Source organism: Nothobranchius furzeri, chromosome 13 (assembly GCF_043380555.1).
Source record: "Nothobranchius furzeri strain GRZ-AD chromosome 13, NfurGRZ-RIMD1, whole genome shotgun sequence".
In the NCBI taxonomy this organism is placed as follows: domain Eukaryota; kingdom Metazoa; phylum Chordata; class Actinopteri; order Cyprinodontiformes; family Nothobranchiidae; genus Nothobranchius; species Nothobranchius furzeri.
Genome location: NC_091753.1, coordinates 22,621,235 through 22,639,897, shown reverse-complemented (window position 1 = coordinate 22,639,897; position 18,663 = coordinate 22,621,235). Strand labels below are relative to the sequence as shown.

Below are 18,663 nucleotides of genomic sequence, written 5' to 3'. Positions count from 1 at the left end.
TGGGGATGGGTTTGAGGAGCGTTACTTCAGACATCTGGTTTGTTCAGAAGAAACGTACGTGCACAAGCCTGCACAGTTGCAGCGACACAGATGAATAAAAGAAAATAAAAAAACAGACCGGAAAGGAGTAACTTAAATCAAAGCAAAACACACACACACACACACACACACACACTCATACAGCTAAAGGAAAGGAAAAATAGTAAAATAACAAAAATTATAGGTACCAGAGTAGGGGTTGTGTTAGACTTGGTATCAATTTAAATAAAGGCAAAAAATGAGGAAAAAGCTGTCACCAAGGGTGAAATAACAATTGTATGTCATTTAGTCCATAGAATCCGAGAAGTCTATCTTTTTAAGAACCCTAAGCAGGGGATTCCAAAGCTCTAAGAATTTGCCAAAGGAATCTCTAAAGGCAAGATGAATTTTCTCCAATTTAAGAAAATATAGAATTTCTCGGAGCCATTGGATATATGATGGAGGGTGAGGAGGTTTCCATCACATCTCAATCACTCGCCGGGCAAGGAGAGTCATAAAGGCCAATGATGTTTTCTGCAGGGAGGACAAAACAGGTAATGAAGGTGCCACACCAAACCGAGCAGTCAGGGGATTAAGCCCAACATTCCCACCCAGAACCTCTGATAGAATGGCAAAAACCTTGGACCAATAATTATGAAGCTGAGGGCAAAGCCAAATGGTGTGAATCAGATTTGCTGTGGGGTGCTGGCATCTATCACAAGCAGGTGAGACATTTGTGAAACTTTTTGCCTAACGAGCTTTAGTATAGTATATGCAATGAACAAGTTTGAATTGTATTAGACTATGTCTGGCGCGCACGCACACACACACACACACACACACACACACACACACACACACACACACACACACACACACACCTAACACAGCTCTGCCAACAGAAGACAGACAGCATTTCACAAATAACAGAGGACAATTTGATGGATGGATTATGATCCAATCATTGAGAATGGGATGTTCCCATTGATTGGATGAGGGTTTAACAAGGATTTTACATTTCAAAAGTGACAAAAATAATTCTTTTTTTTGGCAAAACATTTAATTCATTAGTTGCCATCAGTGTGTGAAGAGCATTTCAAGTAATATGGCAAAAACTTCTCCAGAAGAACATCTCCCACCCCACCTTTAACCTACTCATCTATGAACCAAATGGATAACTAACGATCACGTCTTGTGAATTTCCCCGAATGACTTAAAGAAAACCAAACTGTCAGGTATCTCAGTGTTTTCATGACCAAACTTTAACACGAGACTCTGCTTTAACCTTTCAAATTATATAAAGTCAAATGGACTTCGACCGTTTCACATGAATCGTATAGCAGCTGCTAACGTTGGCCCTGCCCTCTACATTACATTTCCTTTATTCATGCCCATCCTAGTTATTCTCACTGAACTTCATGCTTATTTAGAGCAGCTGATTTTTAAAGTCAGCAGAGTTCATCCTCGCTCACTTTTCAGCAGAGCTGGGAGATGCTCACAGGAAGCTGTGGAAGGACAGTTTTTGTGATGTGTGGAAGTGGGTTTACTCACTTATTTACCCGTTCATGCTGACATCAGTTTGTCCCTCCAATCCTCCAACTGGATTCAGTAAGCGAACCTATCCCCCGTGACATCCATTCTGTCGGATTACGCCTTGGGCGCGCAGGTGTTGCTGGAACTCACCGCGTCTCCTCACCACGCAGCATGAGTATCTTCAAACAGTCAAGGTTGGTGTCCAAACATGGCCTTTAAATGTTTATTTAAAGGTTTACTATGGAACACGACCATTCTGGTGAACTCTGGTGTTCAGAGGTGGTATTGCAACAACAGGACTAACTTTCAAGCTGCTAGGATGTTGGTTCACAGCTGACACGTTCCAGCACCATGTTCAGAGACAACTCGTACATGATAAGGACTCATTTCTACTAACAAGTTTATTGTATATCAGTATTTATCGTTGGGAACATCTTCTGGGCTCAGACTCAGCTGCTTGCCTTGTCAAGTCCACCATTTTACACAGTCCCAGGCCTTGCCCTGCTGAGCAGACTTTTCAGCGCAATGCTGCCCTCTAGTGGCTAGTAGAGGAAAACATAAACACAGTGTTGTGCCTGACAGAATAAAAATTTGATTATCTATCTTTTTAAATATAGCTTTAAAAGGAGGAACTGTACATCCATTCTATACACCTCTGAACACCCCATGGAGGTATTTAAAAATATACATATAGCTTTTTATTAAAACGTTCCATATTCAAATTTTAATGCATTTATGGCCTCCCGTCTAGATGCCCGTAACACACTTTTCATGTTGTTTTTAGGGCTGGGACTTGATCATAAATTTTAATCTAATTAATTACAGGCTTTCTAATTAATTAAACTAAATTAATCACATTTTAATCGTTCAGGAAAATGTGCTCTCAAAGTAAAACTTTTAATTAAAATTATGAGACAGAGAATCAAACATTAGACATGGTCATTACTGTAAACTAAAGCTTTTAATATAAAATGCATTGTAATTATTCAAATGTCACTGTGTGATATGAAACAAAACCCAAATCAACTAAAATTTATAATTACAAATAGAAAACACCTGCAAATGGTTCCTGAGCCTTTAAATAGTCTCTCTGTCTAGTTGAATGACTGAAATAAATTTGACTTTGCACCTGATTCTAATTTTTCCATTTTCACTTGTTTGTTTAATTGGGAGTTTTTATTAGCATTTCTACTCATAATGTAGTAAAAACACATACATAATAATCCTTCAAAATGACAGTAGAACTGGCACAAATATGATCTAGGACTTAAATATACTAACTTTAACACCAGAGCAGGCGTGACATATTCTGAGAATGATCAGGAACACTAACTGGTTCCAGTTGGATGACTGGAGGATGATGGGAAGATAAAAGATCATGGCGAGGAAATAATGATCTGACGAACAGGAGAGCGGACCTTCCTTACATGGGAAGTCCTGCTGTCACGTTAATAAGGGGATGCTGCAGACCCGCAGATTCACGCCTGCAGCAGCGAATCTGGTGTGATCTCCAGCCTGATCACAACTTCCTCGTTCCTCGCTGCCCCTGATGCTCTTAAGCATCCGCCCCTTAGCTGATGACAGCTTCAACATACCTCGCTGCTTAATGATAGTAATACATGTGATGTTTAGACAGTGACTCGTCTCAGAAACATAATACCCCAACAGAATTGTTTAGAAAATCATCAGAAAAGTTTCAGAGTGTTTCTGTTTTAACTTAAACTTCTGTTTTCAACTTTAACTTTCACGTTGCTTGTGATTGTTTACAGAGTAGTGAGAACACGGAGCGTTCTCCCAGCGGCAGCCAGGTGCCTCTCGTTTGTCTGACTACTTTCATAAACTACTGTTAGGGCAAAGAATTATTCTGTCTGGTGCTTTCAGCGCTGCACAGATGTTACGTAAATGTTAAAAAATATAGCTTACCGCAACTTTTGTAAAGTTTCCTGTGCCACCGGGCAGCCGCAGCAGAGACGATCTCTGAAAAATGTCCGCGACACGAACTCCGTTATCTGGAAGTTTTTTTTTTCCAAGTTAAGAAAAGAGGCAGACATGTTTCCTAAATCCTGCATCAGTCCAAGCAAGGAAACTTCTTTCTGTTTTTATTCCGTTTTAGTAGCCATTAGCACTATGCATTGTTGTGTGCGTCAGTGATATTCAGTCTACGAGGAAATTGTGCAATGACAAAGGTTCCGCCGTGCTTGAAATGCAAGCTGCGATTAAATGCGTTAATTTTTTTTAACGCGTTATTTTATTTTCTAATTAATTAATCGTAATTAATGAGTTAAAGTCCCGGCCCTAGTTTTTTTTTTCTGCCTGAGTGTTTGTGGCTCACGGGTCAGGGGGGTTACGATTTGTGGCGTCTGCCTGATCAATCCCAGTGGCTGTCTGGTGGGGTCTGGGTCCCTGGGCTCTGCTGGGTCCCCGGCGGGGGTGGTCGCCCCTGGGTCCCAGGTCGCTGGGCCCCGGGCTCGGCCAGCTAGGGGTGGGAGGCTGCGGGCGGGCCTGTGGGCTTGCCGCTGATATCTCCCTGGACTCTGCCGGCCCGCTGGTTGTGGCCCCCCGGGGCTATCCTCTGTGCCTCTCGAGGGGGGCGCGGGCCTTTCTGATTGCAGTGTCCTTGGGGTTCCTGTGTTCTGGGGCAGTGCCTGGATCTCTGGGACTTGGAGCTCCCTCCGTCTCCTACACATCTTTGGGGGGCAGATCTGTGGTCCCTCACACTCTCTATTGGACGCTTTTATAGAGAAACCTTACATTAACAAGCTTGTGTACACACACAGGTGCTCACATGGTGCTCTCATAAGTATGGGCTTGGGCACATTCAACATATGTCTTAAGGCTGTCGTTGCCACTAAATGCACTATGATTTATTATCGTGTGATTGTTCAGTTAAACAATGTTAATTTTATATTTCATCATCAGGCTGACGCAGTGATAGCTTGCTCCTGATGTATTGTTGTGTGTCCCATTTTTTTCTATTCTTTCTCTTTTTGCAGGTCTACAAGCAGACTCTTGTTCATTATTGTTTATTTTTGTGGACCCCCCCCCCCCCTCCCCACCTTTTGTCTTTTCTTTTCTCTTTCACCTCTGTCTCCGTGTCTGGTCGGAATTACAAAGTATTCAAAAACAGTAACAATAAAGTTTTAAGTATCAGGCGTGACATTAAAAGCAGACGCTTTGATGCTCCACCTGAGAGTAAATCTGCAAGGCTTGTCACCAGCATTCAGACATCAATTCTGTTTGCTTCACAGCCAGACAGGACACGGTTAAATAAATAAAAAACACTTTTCATGTTTTAAAGAGCTTGTATCATGCAATTTTAGTGGTTTTCGTTGACATTACTGCTAAAAAACCATAACTGCCTTTTTAAGTAAAACACCTGTTGCTTCATTAAATGCAAGTGTTATCCTGTGCCAGTCCTCCCGTCTCAACAGGGAGGACGACGACCTTCCTCAGATCATGCTGTTCTGTGTTATCGGTTTATACTCCCATCTCCCATGGGAAATAGAATGTTGACTGAATGCACCTGGTTTCGTATGAGGGAGATGTGGCTTGTTTTGTTTGTGTGTGCTTGGTATCCTAGGAGACGAGCCTGTAACTCTGTAACTCGAGAAGGCCCCGCCTTCTTCGTCCTGTCTTTTAAATAAAACTTACTGTGGGACAGAGAGGGGCAGAGAAGTATGGCGGAGACCCGGGGGGGTTTTTGCCATGTCTTCCCTCTGCTGCTCTGGCCACACAGCGTAAAACGACCTCCCTCCTCTTTGTGTGTGTTCATTTCAGGTTTAAGGGTTAAGGAATTTAAGAATAACCCAACACTACCAGACCAAAAATAGGCACAATCTATGATAAAACACTGAGATGTAATTTTAATGAAGTATAAGTTATTCTCGTGAGCCATTACTTCAAACCAGAAAAGAAACATGTGGATTTGATGAAATCAGACTTCCCCCCGTATGAATTCCACAATAGTATATGGGAAGCTGAGGCCGAGACCCTCCCCGCAGTTTGCCTCTAGCACTAGTTCCTTCAGCTCATGCTGTCAGTCAAATCTAACTATTCATAATTTCAAGCACCATAGATACAAAAGAATCACCCCCCTCTGAGTTGTCATAACTGTAAACTTGACTTACTAAACCTAAAACGGGTTTTCGCATCAGGCTGTAAACATGTTTATTTCTGCTGTAAAGTTATCATTTTTAACATGGGAGTCAATGAGAATCATCTCTGTTTTGGAGCCAGCACTTAGCAGATGAGGGGGAAACTGCAATTTTTGTCACTTCCTTGTTGGCTCTAGAAAAATCAGGCCTAGGTTCGCTCTTGGTTGGAGCAGATTTAAGCAGGAGTGGCTTATTGTGACGTAGTATCACAGCCTTTCTCAGAATAAAGAAAGTCTCTCTTGCTTTTTCAAGATGATTAATTTACACAGAAAGCTGGTCAGTCTAGGCTCTGAGATTTTAATAATATTATATTAGACACCCCAGGCTGCCTTTATTCAACAGCAACACTGGAAACATGGTTTAAATTTCTAGAATACCTTTAATAAAACTGTGTGAAAACAAGTATAATTTAAGTATATTTTCAGTAAACTTTCATACTTAAAGCCTTGACTTGATTATTTTGAGTTGTTGGTGTTTGTGCTTCACCAACTGGTTCCCAGGATCAGGATCTCAGGTCCAGGATGGATCAATCAGCTGGAGATGAGCAGCTGTGACTTCCACATGTGTGGAGAGGGATTTAGTTAACGAGGAAGGGGGAGGAGCCAATCTGGCTCTGTGTTTAAGAAGCTGAGGAGCAAAGTGTGTGTGTTTGTGTGTAACAATGGAGTCCAGTCAGGTCATCGTGTTCAGCTTTGTTCTTGTGTTGGTTGGGCTGAGTGACTCTCGCCTCCCCAGTATGAGACCAGCAGCCCACTGGGCGGCCGTGATGCACTCTCCTGGTGAAGTGCAAGTCCGGTCAGCAGCAGGAGGACCTGAGAGGAAACACTTCAGTGTGTTTATGAAGCCGGCCAACAGGTTCCTCTCAAAGCAGGTCCAGTCCAAAGGAGATGAGTTCAAGTGGACGTTTCCAGAGGACTCCGTGTCTCCAGTGACCCCAGCGATCGAGCCTCTTGTCCCGTTCAACGTGCTTCAGCCGGCCGTGTCCAGTCGGGTGGCTGTGAGGTGTGGGGAGAGCAGGATCCAGGTGGAGGTGAGTCAGGACCTGCTGGGCCTGGGCAGGCTGATCCATCCAGATGACATCACACTTGGAGGCTGTCCACCAACTGAGATGGACCCCTCTTCTAATGTTCTGATCTTTGAGTCTGAGCTGCATGACTGTGGCAGCACACTGGAGGTATAAAGTTCTCCTCGGACTGATTCACCTGGTTGTATCTGGTTGTCTGAGTCACTTTTTTTTTTTTTGCAGGTATACGAGTCTGGTTTTGTTTATGCCTATAAACTGGTGTATGAGCCCAGGATGCTGGACTCCAGTCCCATCACGAGGAGTCAGAGAACCGTCATCAGAGTGGAGTGTCACTACGCCAACTAACCCCTAGCAGCTCACAGCAGGAGTCAGCTGATTACTGGAAATAAATCTTTTACATGCTTTGTGTCTTAAATCTGGATTTTGTTGTGACTTGGCTTTAGAGATGAGCTGTGACTCATATTTTGCACTTTGAGAAAAGCAGGCCTTTAACTCAAACTGTTAGAGCTCTTAATGTTGGCGCATGTCGTCCTGAATTCTACCGCACCAGTTTAACAAGCACATATTGTCTTGTACTAGTGGATGTTCTCCTGAACCAAAATGGTTGCTTACTGGTGCCGGCAAAAATCCAGCTGTCTCTAGCAACAGGTTAGAGTGACGTATCCAAGCTGAGCGCTGGTCTAAAAGTATAATCTAAACTTGTGTCTGTTACAATATCGTCTTTAACAGATTTGTTTAAGGTAGAACTGGTCATGAATGCTTCTGCCTGTGGATGGCAGGCAAAGACTAAATCTTGGCGCCTTTTAAAACTTCCCTGGGCAGCTGGAGTTACAATAAAGCTTATCACTAGTGATCAAAGTGAGGAATACCTGGTGCATCTCTACCAGTGCTGTGACTTTAAAGTAAGCAAATTTCTGACAGAATGACTCCATGTATAGACATTTAAGGTCTAACTTCTCACCTAACACTAGTGATGGGTGAAAAATGAAGCGAGGCACTGGAGCGTGTGTCGAGCAAAAGTGGGCGTGCCAAATGAAGCCCTGCTTCGAGGCTTGTATCAGGAAGGGGGAAACCACGTGACCGAGGCCTTGGTTTGTGCCGGTGAAGTCACTGGCTCGGTCAGCGTGTCACTTTATAAGCTGCGTGAAAAGCTGTGAAGCTTCGTGGTGTTGGTGGCGTTAGGGGAGAGTGAGCGAGTCAGTCTGTACAACATCTTACTTGTAGCCTTCCGAGGTGAGCCAGAGGTTACATTTACTTTTAGGACGCACTTGGGAATAAGTTAAAATTTGGGTGTTTGAATGAGTTGTCAATGATGCACTCTTGGTGTGGGCACTTTATTCTGCAGTCACAGAACCTAGGCTTAAACACAAACAATCCCAATTTTTACAGATGGACCCTGCAAGAAAAAGGAATCTTCACCAGTGTGGCAATATTTAGAGTTGGTCGCTCATAATAAGGTGAAGAATGTGTGAATTAATTTGGGGATATACTCTTGCATTGGCTTATAGCTCCGCATCACAGCAAAAGATATCTTTTTTATGTATATATAAATTATGAATTGCCTCTGAGGTCATAGTTTTAGCAGATGTTTGGTTGTTACAGATGTGATTGTTTGAAAGTCTGTCCTTTAGCAGAAGTAGATTTCCTTAAACAGAAAAGCTCTATATTGACTTTGTGATACTTTCCCATACAATAGCAGCTGGAAATAGAATGTGTTCATTAACGGTAACTTGTGGCTCAATTTTACAATGTTTCGGAAAGCTGTTGTGTTCTTATTTAAAATATCTACAAAGGCAGCAAGAGTCAAACAATCGTTAGCCTGCTAGCAAATTCGCCTTTCAGTAATATAGCACTGGTAAAAGCCTATTGTGACATGGTGAATGTTGAGAGCCTGGGCAGGGTTCAAACCCACTATCTCTGGCATGAGAGTCGGGCACGCTAACCAGTCAGCCAAAGGAACATTTCTGTGGACTGGTAGCCAGGGTGTGTTATAAATTGAAGATGTCAGTGATGGGATGTTATTTCATATCAAAGGTGAAGTGCATGGTGTGCGATAAGGAGCTGACTTACAGCAACATCACATCTAGCATGCTTTGCCATTATAGAGCATTACATGACCATCCTGGCCCTGCAGCAGGTCCTGCCAACCAGCCAGCTACCAGCCAAGGTATTGAAAGTAGTTTTATTCTTATAGGTTTCATAGGCTAACCCCTTACCTATTATTTAATTAGATTCCAGAAAATCAATGCTGGATAACGCTGTGGTCAACATTGTAATCAAGGATTCCCATCCATTCTCTATTGTGGAGGATGTTGGCTTCAGAGAGCTGATGCAAGTCGTGGATCCCAGCTACATTCTACCGAGTAGAAAGGTGCATCAACAGAGTGAAGCTGTTCATTTCTAATGCATAGTCTCATACAAATTGTATTTTTATTTCATCCTTAGAATCTGCAGGAAATGGTGGAGGAAAGATACAAGGAGGTAAGAGAAATGGCAAAAGTCCAGCTGCAGAAGGCGGTGGCTGTTAGCCTCACTTCTGACATGTGGACCTCCATTAATATGGATGCCTACCTTGCAGTGACCTGCCACTCCACAGAAGACGCACTGCACACCACCTTACTTGGTGTTCACCATTTCCCAGTGGTTCACACAGCTGAAAACTTGGCTGATGGGCATATTAAGATGATGTGAGTGGGGCATTGTTAACAAAGTAAAATGCCTTATTACAGATGGGGCATCAAACATGCATGCCTGTGCAAGAAAACTGAACCTAAGGCACACAATTTGCATTGCCCATGCCATTAATCTCATTGTCTGAAAATCATGTGATGACGCTGATGGGCTAAAAGACTTGAGAGCTAAATGTAGATGTGCTTGTAACATATTTCAGGACAAGCACCACAGCAAAGGAGCGATTGTTCCAGGTGCAGGAACAAATGGGAAGGCAGCCCCTTAAAATGATTGTGGAAGTTGACACTCATTGGAATAATGCATTCCAAATGTTTCAACGCGTTTACGACCTGAGAGAGCCAGTGGGGGCTGCCCTGGCTTCCTTAGCAACAGAAACACCCCCCACTGACAGCACCGGAGTATGACATCATTAAGGACACCTTATGCATTCTTGCTCCAATCCACCAAGCAACAGTGGAGCTCTTATCTGAGAAGAGGGTGTCGGCATCAAAAGTAATACCTCTGATGGCAATGGTTCATCATGCTATTGGAACCAAAACTCTGACTTTGAGTACCAACATGGCAAAGCAGCTGGGCGAAAACATGGTGAGAAGACTGCGTGACCATGTACATCACTTGGAGTCTGTTAGTGTTTTGACACTACCAACACTGTTGGATCCCAGGTTTAAAAAAAACTTGCCTTTGTGAGTCCTACAAAGCACAAGAAGCAGTGACGTGTTTAAAAAATGAATGTGTTGTCCTGATGAGACAGACTGCTACAGCGGCACCCCCAGGCGTTTCACAGACCCCCCCAAAAGACCTTTTTATTCATGTCCACACACTGCTTTCTTGTCCATGTGGAGGAGGTCTTGGTCTTCCACACTTTTGATCTTTCCTAAACACAAGATGGGAAGTCTGCAAACTCAGGTAAGTAAACTCATCATTGTGCTCTAAATATGACGTGATCACAGTAAATTAACCAGCTCTTCTGTTAATAGGTGACCTATGGCATCTGCTAGACCAAACCATCAGCAGCAGCCGAAGCAGCTCAAGTGTGGTGGCAGATGCCACTATTGAAGTTGACCGCTATCTCGGAGAGCACAACATTTTACGAAATGAGGATCCACTGGAGCAAGACAAAAGTTTATATCCACACCTTTATGAGTTGGCAAAACGTTCCTGTGCTCCCCAGCATCATCTGTGCCATGTGAAAGAGTTTTTTCAAAGGCTGGAGAAATACTGTGCAAAAAAAGGAACAGGCTCAACCCAAAAAGCTTGGAGAAACTTTTGTTTTGAATAAAAATGAGTCAAACCAGTAACTTTTTGGAAACTTTTATTGGAATTGACTTTATTGCCTTGATTCACAAAAGCTTTTCACATAAAACTATAATATCTGGGCGAGTAGTGTGGTTTATTATTGTTTATTTTATCCCTTTTATTATTATTGTTCTGTTTTTACATTTAAGGTTTCCATTCAGCTAAAATTTCAATTAATAATTATATTTTATATTTCACTTTTGCACAAAAGGAGAACAATACACCCAATTTCGTTGTACCTACATACTATGTAGTACTGTGAAATGATAGACTATCAAGAGGAGGGTATCATAATACATTAAATCATCCAGCAGATGGCAGTGTCTTGAAGCGCTTAGGTGAGGCCTCGAGTAGTGAGCCATTTAGTAACACAATGTGTAGGAAAGCCCCGTTGTTTCATGGGGCTTCATTTTTTTCCATCGCTACCTACAACCTCTAAAAATGCCAGATTTACAGTAAACGTCTTCCTGCACTTGCCTTCAGCATAGCTCCACATGTTATGGAGATAATATAACAAAAATCAGATAAGATGATCTGGAGCCCAGAGATGAAACACACCTGTCAATGGTGGTGGAGTTGGTAGAATTGCTTCTGTGCAATGAGAAAGTTCAAATCCAGGCTACAGCTTTTATGTGTGATGTTGTCCCATCTGCAGACATATCCCACATATGTTGCCTGTTGTCCCATAGACTAAAAATAAGCATGTTGAGGTTAGCTGGAGACTAAATTGTCCCCCGGTGTGAGTGTGTAGCTGTTTGTCCCTGTGATGGACTGGAGACCTGTCCATGGTGTCCACTGCCTCCTGTCCAATGACTGCTGGAGTTCAACACCAGCTTCCTGTGACCCTACTGAGGGATGAATGAATAGATGATGCAGGTAAAGGACCCAGTGACTCAGCAACTTGTAGAACCACATTTTTTAACTATGACTTCTAGTAAATATGTTCTGTTTGACTTTGTGTCCCACATTGTTAGCATGTAGACTATCAAGTTGAGAGATCCGGCGAGTAAAAGTATTCACTTTGTCATTTCTCAGTTTATTTCAATCATTTAGGTAAGATATAATCTCTCCTCTAATATAGGCTTTGAGTGTCTCCCACAGCAAGGAAGCTGGCACCTCAGTGCCTCTGTTAGTTTCTAAGAAGAAGTCTACTTGACACGCAACAAATGCAACAAACTTCTCGTTCGTCAGTAATCGAGTGCTCAGCCTCCACAGAGGTCGTCCGTCAGGATATGAACCAAATTTAAGATTCCTTGGTCTTCAAAGGAATCTCCTACCATCTTTATGCAGATGACATCCAGCTGTACATCTCCTTTAAGCCCCATGAGATGTCTACGCTGCAGCTGTTACACTCCTGCTTAGACTCTATCAAAACCTGGATGGCTGGGAGCTTTCTTCAGCTGAATGAAGATAGGATTGAGATCCTCATCTGTGCCCCAGACAAGCTGGTTCCCAAAGTCAGAGACTCTCTTGGTCAGCTTGCTTCTCACACCAAACCTTCTGTCAGGAATATTGGTGTGACCTTTGACCCGGCTCTCACCCTGGATTCTCATGTCAGTTCTCTTGTTCGCTCTTCCTTCTTCCATCTCAGGAACATTGCTAAGCTGAGTCCCATTCTGTCCCACTCTGAACTTGAGACAGTTATCCACACCTTCATCTCCTCACGCTTAGACTACTGTAACTCTCTTTTCACGTGTCTGAGCAGCACCTCCCTGAACCGTCTACAGGTGGTTCAGAATGCCTGTGCTCGGCTTCTGACCAAGTCCTCCAAACACACCCACATCACCCTGCTTCTCCTCCAGCTTCACTGGCTGCCAGTCAACTTCAGGGTTCATTTCAAGATCCTGGTTCTGGTCTATAGGGCCTTACATGGACAAGCACCATCTTACATTGGTGATCTTCTCAGTCCCTACACCCCCAGCAGGTCCCTGAGGTCCAGTGACCAATGCCTACTGGTTGTGCAGCACCAGGCTAAAGACCAAAGGTGACAGATCATTTGCTGCTGTGGCCCCCAGACTCTGGAACTCTTTCCCCCTGAGCCTGAGATCAGTGGACTCAGTGGTCTCCTTTAAAAAACAGCTGAAGACTCACTTGTTCAAGCTGGCTTTTGTATGACCTTCTTCACCACTCTCTCTTTATTCTGCTCTCCCCACCTATTCTCAACCTTTCTCAGTGGCCTAGAGGTAGAGTGTCGGCCCTGAGAATGGGATATCAGGGGTTCGATTCCTGGTCGGGTCATACCAAAGACTTTGAAAAAAATGGGACCCAATGCCTCCCTGCTTGACACTTAGCATTCAGGGGTTGGATTGGGGGGTTAAACCACCAAATAGTTCCCGAGTGCGGCTGTGTCTGCAGCTCAACCGCTCCCCCAGGGGATGGGTCAAATGCGGAGAACAAATTTCGCACACACACCTGTGTGTGTGACAACTAATGGGACTTTAACTTTTTAACTATTCCACCTTCCTCAGGATCCACTGATTTCCCTCTTTCCTGTTCACTCTCTCCCTTTCTTAACATTTGTTTTTTTAATCACAATTGTCTATTTTTTGCTCATTTTAAATACATTTTTAACCATTTTCTAAATTATTTTTTATATTTTTACATTTTTTGTTTTTGTGAAGCGCCTCATGATTTCTATCTTGAGAGGTGCTATAGAAATGATGTTTTCTTCTTTCTTTCTTCTTCTTAACAATATTTCCCCATCACATTAATTACATATAAAAAAGATTTTCTCCTTAAAGCCCAAAAGAAAAAAAGCAATACTTTCACTCTTAATATCAAATTAATCATAGGAACTCAGTTTTGAAAAATAGTAGTAATTAAACGACCTATAAAATATGTAAGTTCAATGTCTCTCCATTATGTGTTCGAGAGCGGCCTAGACAAAGTCTGGAGCCACAGCATTTTTTATGGTCTTCTCAATAAAATCCGCAGCAAGTGCTGGATCTTCAAATTTACGAATCTGTCCATGCAGGGAGGGTGATCCGTAGTGTTGCCGGGAAGAGGAGACCAAACTTAATGCCAGGGCAGGAGTGTAGTTCTTTCTTCACATTCACAAAAGCAGCACACTTCTTTGCCACTGTAGCTGTGTAATCATGGAATATAAACACCCGCTTTCCCCTGTAAAGTAAGGGGAAGACTCCTGAGCCCTTCGTAGAATCTCATTCCTCTCTTGAAACAGGGTAAACCGTATCACGAATGGACGTAGCGTACGATGAGCTCCATCATTGGCAGGTTTAGCATCAAGGCAGGGTAGATGTTGGAGCAGACTGGCAATAAACTCAGTAGGACGAAGGCTTTCTGATGTCTCCGGTATTCCAACCAAGCGGGCATTATTTAACCTGGAGGGACCTTCCAGGTCCTCACATTTATCCGACAGTGAAGACATCATCATATTCAGCGAGCTAACCGTGGTCTGTAGGCTAGTTAGCCTCCCGTCTTGATCATTAGCAGCCTGTTCGAGGTCACGAGTAGTTCTCCCAAACTATTCAACCTTCATCACAGCTGCTAAACCTTCCTCTTAACCACATTTGAAACTATATTCTCAAACCTGTTAATGAGGTCAGAGCGGGACTCATCCAGCATTTGTTTCATCTGGGTTAGCAGAGCGTCGTTAGCATCTTGTTCAGCCAGAGCTTCCTGGTTAGCCCTGCTGCAATCATGTCCCATGATTTACATCGATAGTTTGGATGTTAGATGGCAGATGGGTAAACAAACTCGTTAACAATCAGTTCTGCGTTCTGAAAAAATATGTTTGGTGGTGAAAAATATAGATTAATATCCACATTCCGACGGAGCTAGTACAAGGCACGTCTTAAATTGTTGGTGCCCAACAGCGCCTCCCCAGAAGAAACTTCTCTAACCTGAACTTTGCTGTTTCTGAGGTAAAGCCAGAGGTGGAAAGAGTACTCCAATTTTCTACTTAAGTAAAAGTACCAATACTTTTAAGTTTTACTCAAGTACAAATAAAGGTATTTGCCCAAATTTTGACTCAAAAGTAAAAGTAACTCAGTTACTTTTTTGTTAGTGTATGGACGGCCTTTAATAAGTAATGCAGAATCAAGACTGGCTCATGACATGCTTGTGCGTGCGCGCGCACACACGCACGCACGCATGCAAGCAGGCACACACACACACACACACGCACGCAAGCACGCACACACACACACACACACACACACACACACACACACACACACACACACACACACCTAACAGCTCTGCCAACAGAAGACAGACAGCATTTCACAAATAACAGAGGACGATTTGATGGATGGATTATGATCCAATCATTGAGAATGGGATGTTCCCATTGATTGGATGAGGGTTTAACAAGGATTGTACGTTTCAAAGATAACTAAAATAATTCTTTTTTTGGCAAAACATTTAATTCATTAGTTGCCATTAGTATGGGAAGTGCATTTCAAGTAAAATGGCAAAGAACATCTCCTACCCCACCTTTAACCTACTCATCTATGAACCAAATGGATAACTAACGATCACATGTCTTGTGAATTTCCCTGAATCATGGACGTAATTTGGGGGGGGAGACATGTCCCCCCCACTTTTTACAAAGTCAAGTTTTGACCCCTGCACTTTTTACCATCCAAAAACAATATTACGCTATATTAAATTGACACTGGTTGAGCTCCAGGACCAAGCAGAAAACAACCATTTGTGTTGAAGTCTGTTTCCCATTAGAACATACTGTGTCCCCCCCACTTCTAAAGTGAAAATTACTTCCATGCCCTGAATGGCTCAAAGAAAACCAAACTGTCAGGTATCTCAGTGTTTTCATGACCAAACTTTAACACGAGACTCTGCTTTAAACTTTCAAATTATATAAAGTCAAATGGACTTCGACCGTTTCACATGAATCGTATAGCAGCTGCTAACGTTGGCCCTGCCCTCTACATTACATTTCCTTTATTCGTGTCCATCCTAGTTATTCTCACTGAACTTCATGCTTATTTAGAGCAGCTGATTTTTAAAGTCAGCAGAGTTCATCCTCACTCACTTTTCAGCAGAGCTGGGAGATGCTCACAGGAAGCTGTGGAAGGACAGTTTTTGTGATGTGTGGAAGTGGGTTTACTCACTTATTTACCCGTTCTTGCTGACATCAGTTTGTCCCTCCAACCCTCCAACTGGATTCAGTAAGCGTCCCTATCCCCCGTGACGTCCATTCTGTCGGATTACGCCTTTGGCGCTCAGGTGTTGCCAGATCTCATCGCTTCCTCACCACGCAGCATGAGTATCTTCAAACAGTCAAGGTTGGTGTCCAAACATGACCTTTAAATGTTTATTTAAAGGTTTACTATGGAACACGACATTCTGGTGAACTCTGGTGTTCAGAGGTGGTATTGCAACAACAGGACTAATTTTCAAGCTGCTAGGATGTTGGTTCACAGCTGACACGTTCCAGCACCATGTTCAGAGACAACTCGTACATGATAAGGACACATTTCTACTAACAAGTGTATTGTATATCAGTATTTATCGTTGGAACATCTTCTGGGCTCAGAATCAGCTGCTTGGCTTGTCAAGTCCACCATTTTACACAGTCCCAGCCTTATCAAGCTGAGCGGACTTTTTAGCGCAATGGTGCCCTCTAGTGGCTAGTAGAGGAAAACATAAACACAGTGTTGTGCCTGACAGAATAAAAATTTGATCATCTATCTTTTAAAATATAGCTTTAAAAGGAGGAACTGTACATCCATTCTATACACATCTGAACACCCCGTGGAGGTATTTAAAACTATACATATAGCTTTTTATTAAAACGTTCCATATTCAAATTTTAATTCATTTATGGCCTCCCGTCTAGATGCCCGTAACACACTTTTCATGTTTTAAAGAGCTTGTATCATGCAATTTTAGACCTCCCATAATACACATAGGCACAGTCTATTTTAAAACATTGAGATGTAATTTTAATGAAGTATACGTTATTCTCCTGAGCCATTACTTCAAACCAGAAAAGAAACATGTGGATTTGATGAAATCCCACTTCCCCCCGTGTGAATTCCACAATAGTAAATGGGAAGCTGAGGCCGAGACCTTCCCCGCAGTTAGCCGCTAGCACTAGTTCCTTCAGCTCATGCTGTCAGTCAAATCTAACTATTCATAATTTCAAGTACGATTACACCTAAATGGATGGGATACAAAAAGAATCACCCGCCTCCGAATTCTCCAATGAGAATCATCTCTGTTTTGGAGCAAGCGCTTAGCAGATGAGGGGGAAACTGCAATTTTTGTCACTTCCTTGTTGGCTCTAGAAAAATCAGGCCTAGGTTCGCTCTTGGTTGGAGCAGATTTAAGCAGGAGTGGCTTGTTGTGACGTAGTATCACAACCTTTCTCAGAATAAAAAAAGTCTCTCTTGCTTTTTCAAGATTTACACAGAAAGCGGGTCAGTCTAGGCTCTGAGATTTTAATAATATTATATTAGACACCCCAGGCTGCCTTTATTCAACAGCAACACTGGAAACGTGGTTTGAATTTCTAGAATACCTTTAATAAAACTGTGAAAACAAGTATAATTTAAGTATATTTTCAGTAAACTTTCATACTTAAAGCCTTGACTTGATTATTTTGAGTTGTTGGTGTTTGTGCTTCACCAACTGGTTACCACTATCAGGATCTCAGGTCCAGGATGGATCAATCAGCTGGAGATGAGCAGCTGTGACTTCCACATGTGTGGAGAGGGATTTAGTTAACGAGGAAGGGGGAGGAGCCAATCTGGCTCTGTGTTTAAGAAGCTGAGGAGCAAAGTGTGTGTGTTTGTGTGTAACAATGGAGTCCAGTCAGGTCATCGTGTTCAGCTTTGTTCTTGTGTTGGTTGGGCTGAGTGACTCTCGCCTCCCCAGTATGAGACCAGCAGCCCACTGGGCGGCCGTGATGCACTCTCCTGGTGAAGTGCAAGTCCGGTCAGCAGCAGGAGGACCTGAGAGGAAACACTTCAGTGTGTTTATGAAGCCAGCCAACAGGTTCCACTCAAAGCAGGTCCAGTCCAAAGGAGATGAGTTCAAGTGGACGTTCCCAGAGGACTCCGTGTCTCCAGTGACCCCAGCGATCGAGCCTCTTGTCCCGTTCAACGTGCTTCATCCGGCCGTGTCCAGTCGGGTGGCTGTGAGGTGTGGGGAGAGCAGGATCCAGGTGGAGGTGAGTCAGGACCTGCTGGGCCTGGGCAGACTGATCCATCCAGATGACATCACACTTGGAGGCTGTCCACCAACTGGGATGGACCCCTCTTCTAATGTTCTGATCTTTGAGTCTGAGCTGCATGACTGTGGCAGCACACTGGAGGTATAAAGTTCTCCTCAGATTGATTCACCTGGTTGTATCTGGTTGTCTGAGTCACTTGTTTTTTTTTTGTTTTTTTTTTTTGCAGGTATACGAGTCTGGATTTGTTTATGCCTATAAACTGGTGTATGAGCCCAGGATGCTGGACTCCAGTCCCATCACGAGGCGCCAGAGAACAGTCATCAGAGTGGAGTGTCACTACGCTAACTAACCCCTAGCAGCTCACAGCAGGAGTCAGCCGATTTCTGGAAATAAATCTCTTTATGCTGGTGGATTGTGACTCGTGGGCTTTTTTTTTTTCTACATTTTTCTGAGAATTTGTTTCCACGTCAGCTCGATGAGCCTTTAACATTTGTTCAACTAGAAGGAAGTTTATTGATCTGCCACATCAGGGCTATTTAATTCCAAGCTTTGAGGAAACATTTGTTTAAACCCTGTTTCAACACACCTGATTTAAATCAGCAGGTGATTAACAGCTTTCTGCAGAGCCTGAGCTGCTGCATAGGTGATTAAACCACTGAATCTAGTGGGGATTAGAGATGTGCTGGATACTGGTTCTCGAGGCCTGGAAGTAAATAGCCCTGTGCCACAAATATTAACAAGGTTCATTTTTCAAAGTTTCCCTCAAGTTCAAAATTTAGAAAGTG

At 43.1% G+C, this 18,663-nt stretch overlaps 2 protein-coding genes across 2 annotated transcripts; both read left to right on the top strand.

The window, feature by feature from the left end:
- The first annotated feature begins 6,216 nt into the window (after window positions 1-6,216).
- LOC107380743 (zona pellucida sperm-binding protein 3-like) lies at window positions 6,217-7,144 on the top strand. Its single transcript, XM_015952074.3, has 2 exons — window positions 6,217-6,879; window positions 6,952-7,144. Exons 1-2 carry the CDS (start codon window positions 6,367-6,369, stop codon window positions 7,072-7,074), a joined length of 636 nt encoding a protein of 211 aa, XP_015807560.3. The 5' UTR covers window positions 6,217-6,366; the 3' UTR covers window positions 7,075-7,144.
- A 10,212-nt stretch (window positions 7,145-17,356) lies between these two features.
- On the top strand, window positions 17,357-18,288 carry LOC107380744 (zona pellucida sperm-binding protein 3). The gene is made up of 2 exons (XM_015952075.3): window positions 17,357-18,019; window positions 18,105-18,288. Exons 1-2 carry the CDS (start codon window positions 17,507-17,509, stop codon window positions 18,225-18,227), a joined length of 636 nt encoding a protein of 211 aa, XP_015807561.3. The 5' UTR covers window positions 17,357-17,506; the 3' UTR covers window positions 18,228-18,288.
- Window positions 18,289-18,663: the final 375 nt, after the last annotated feature.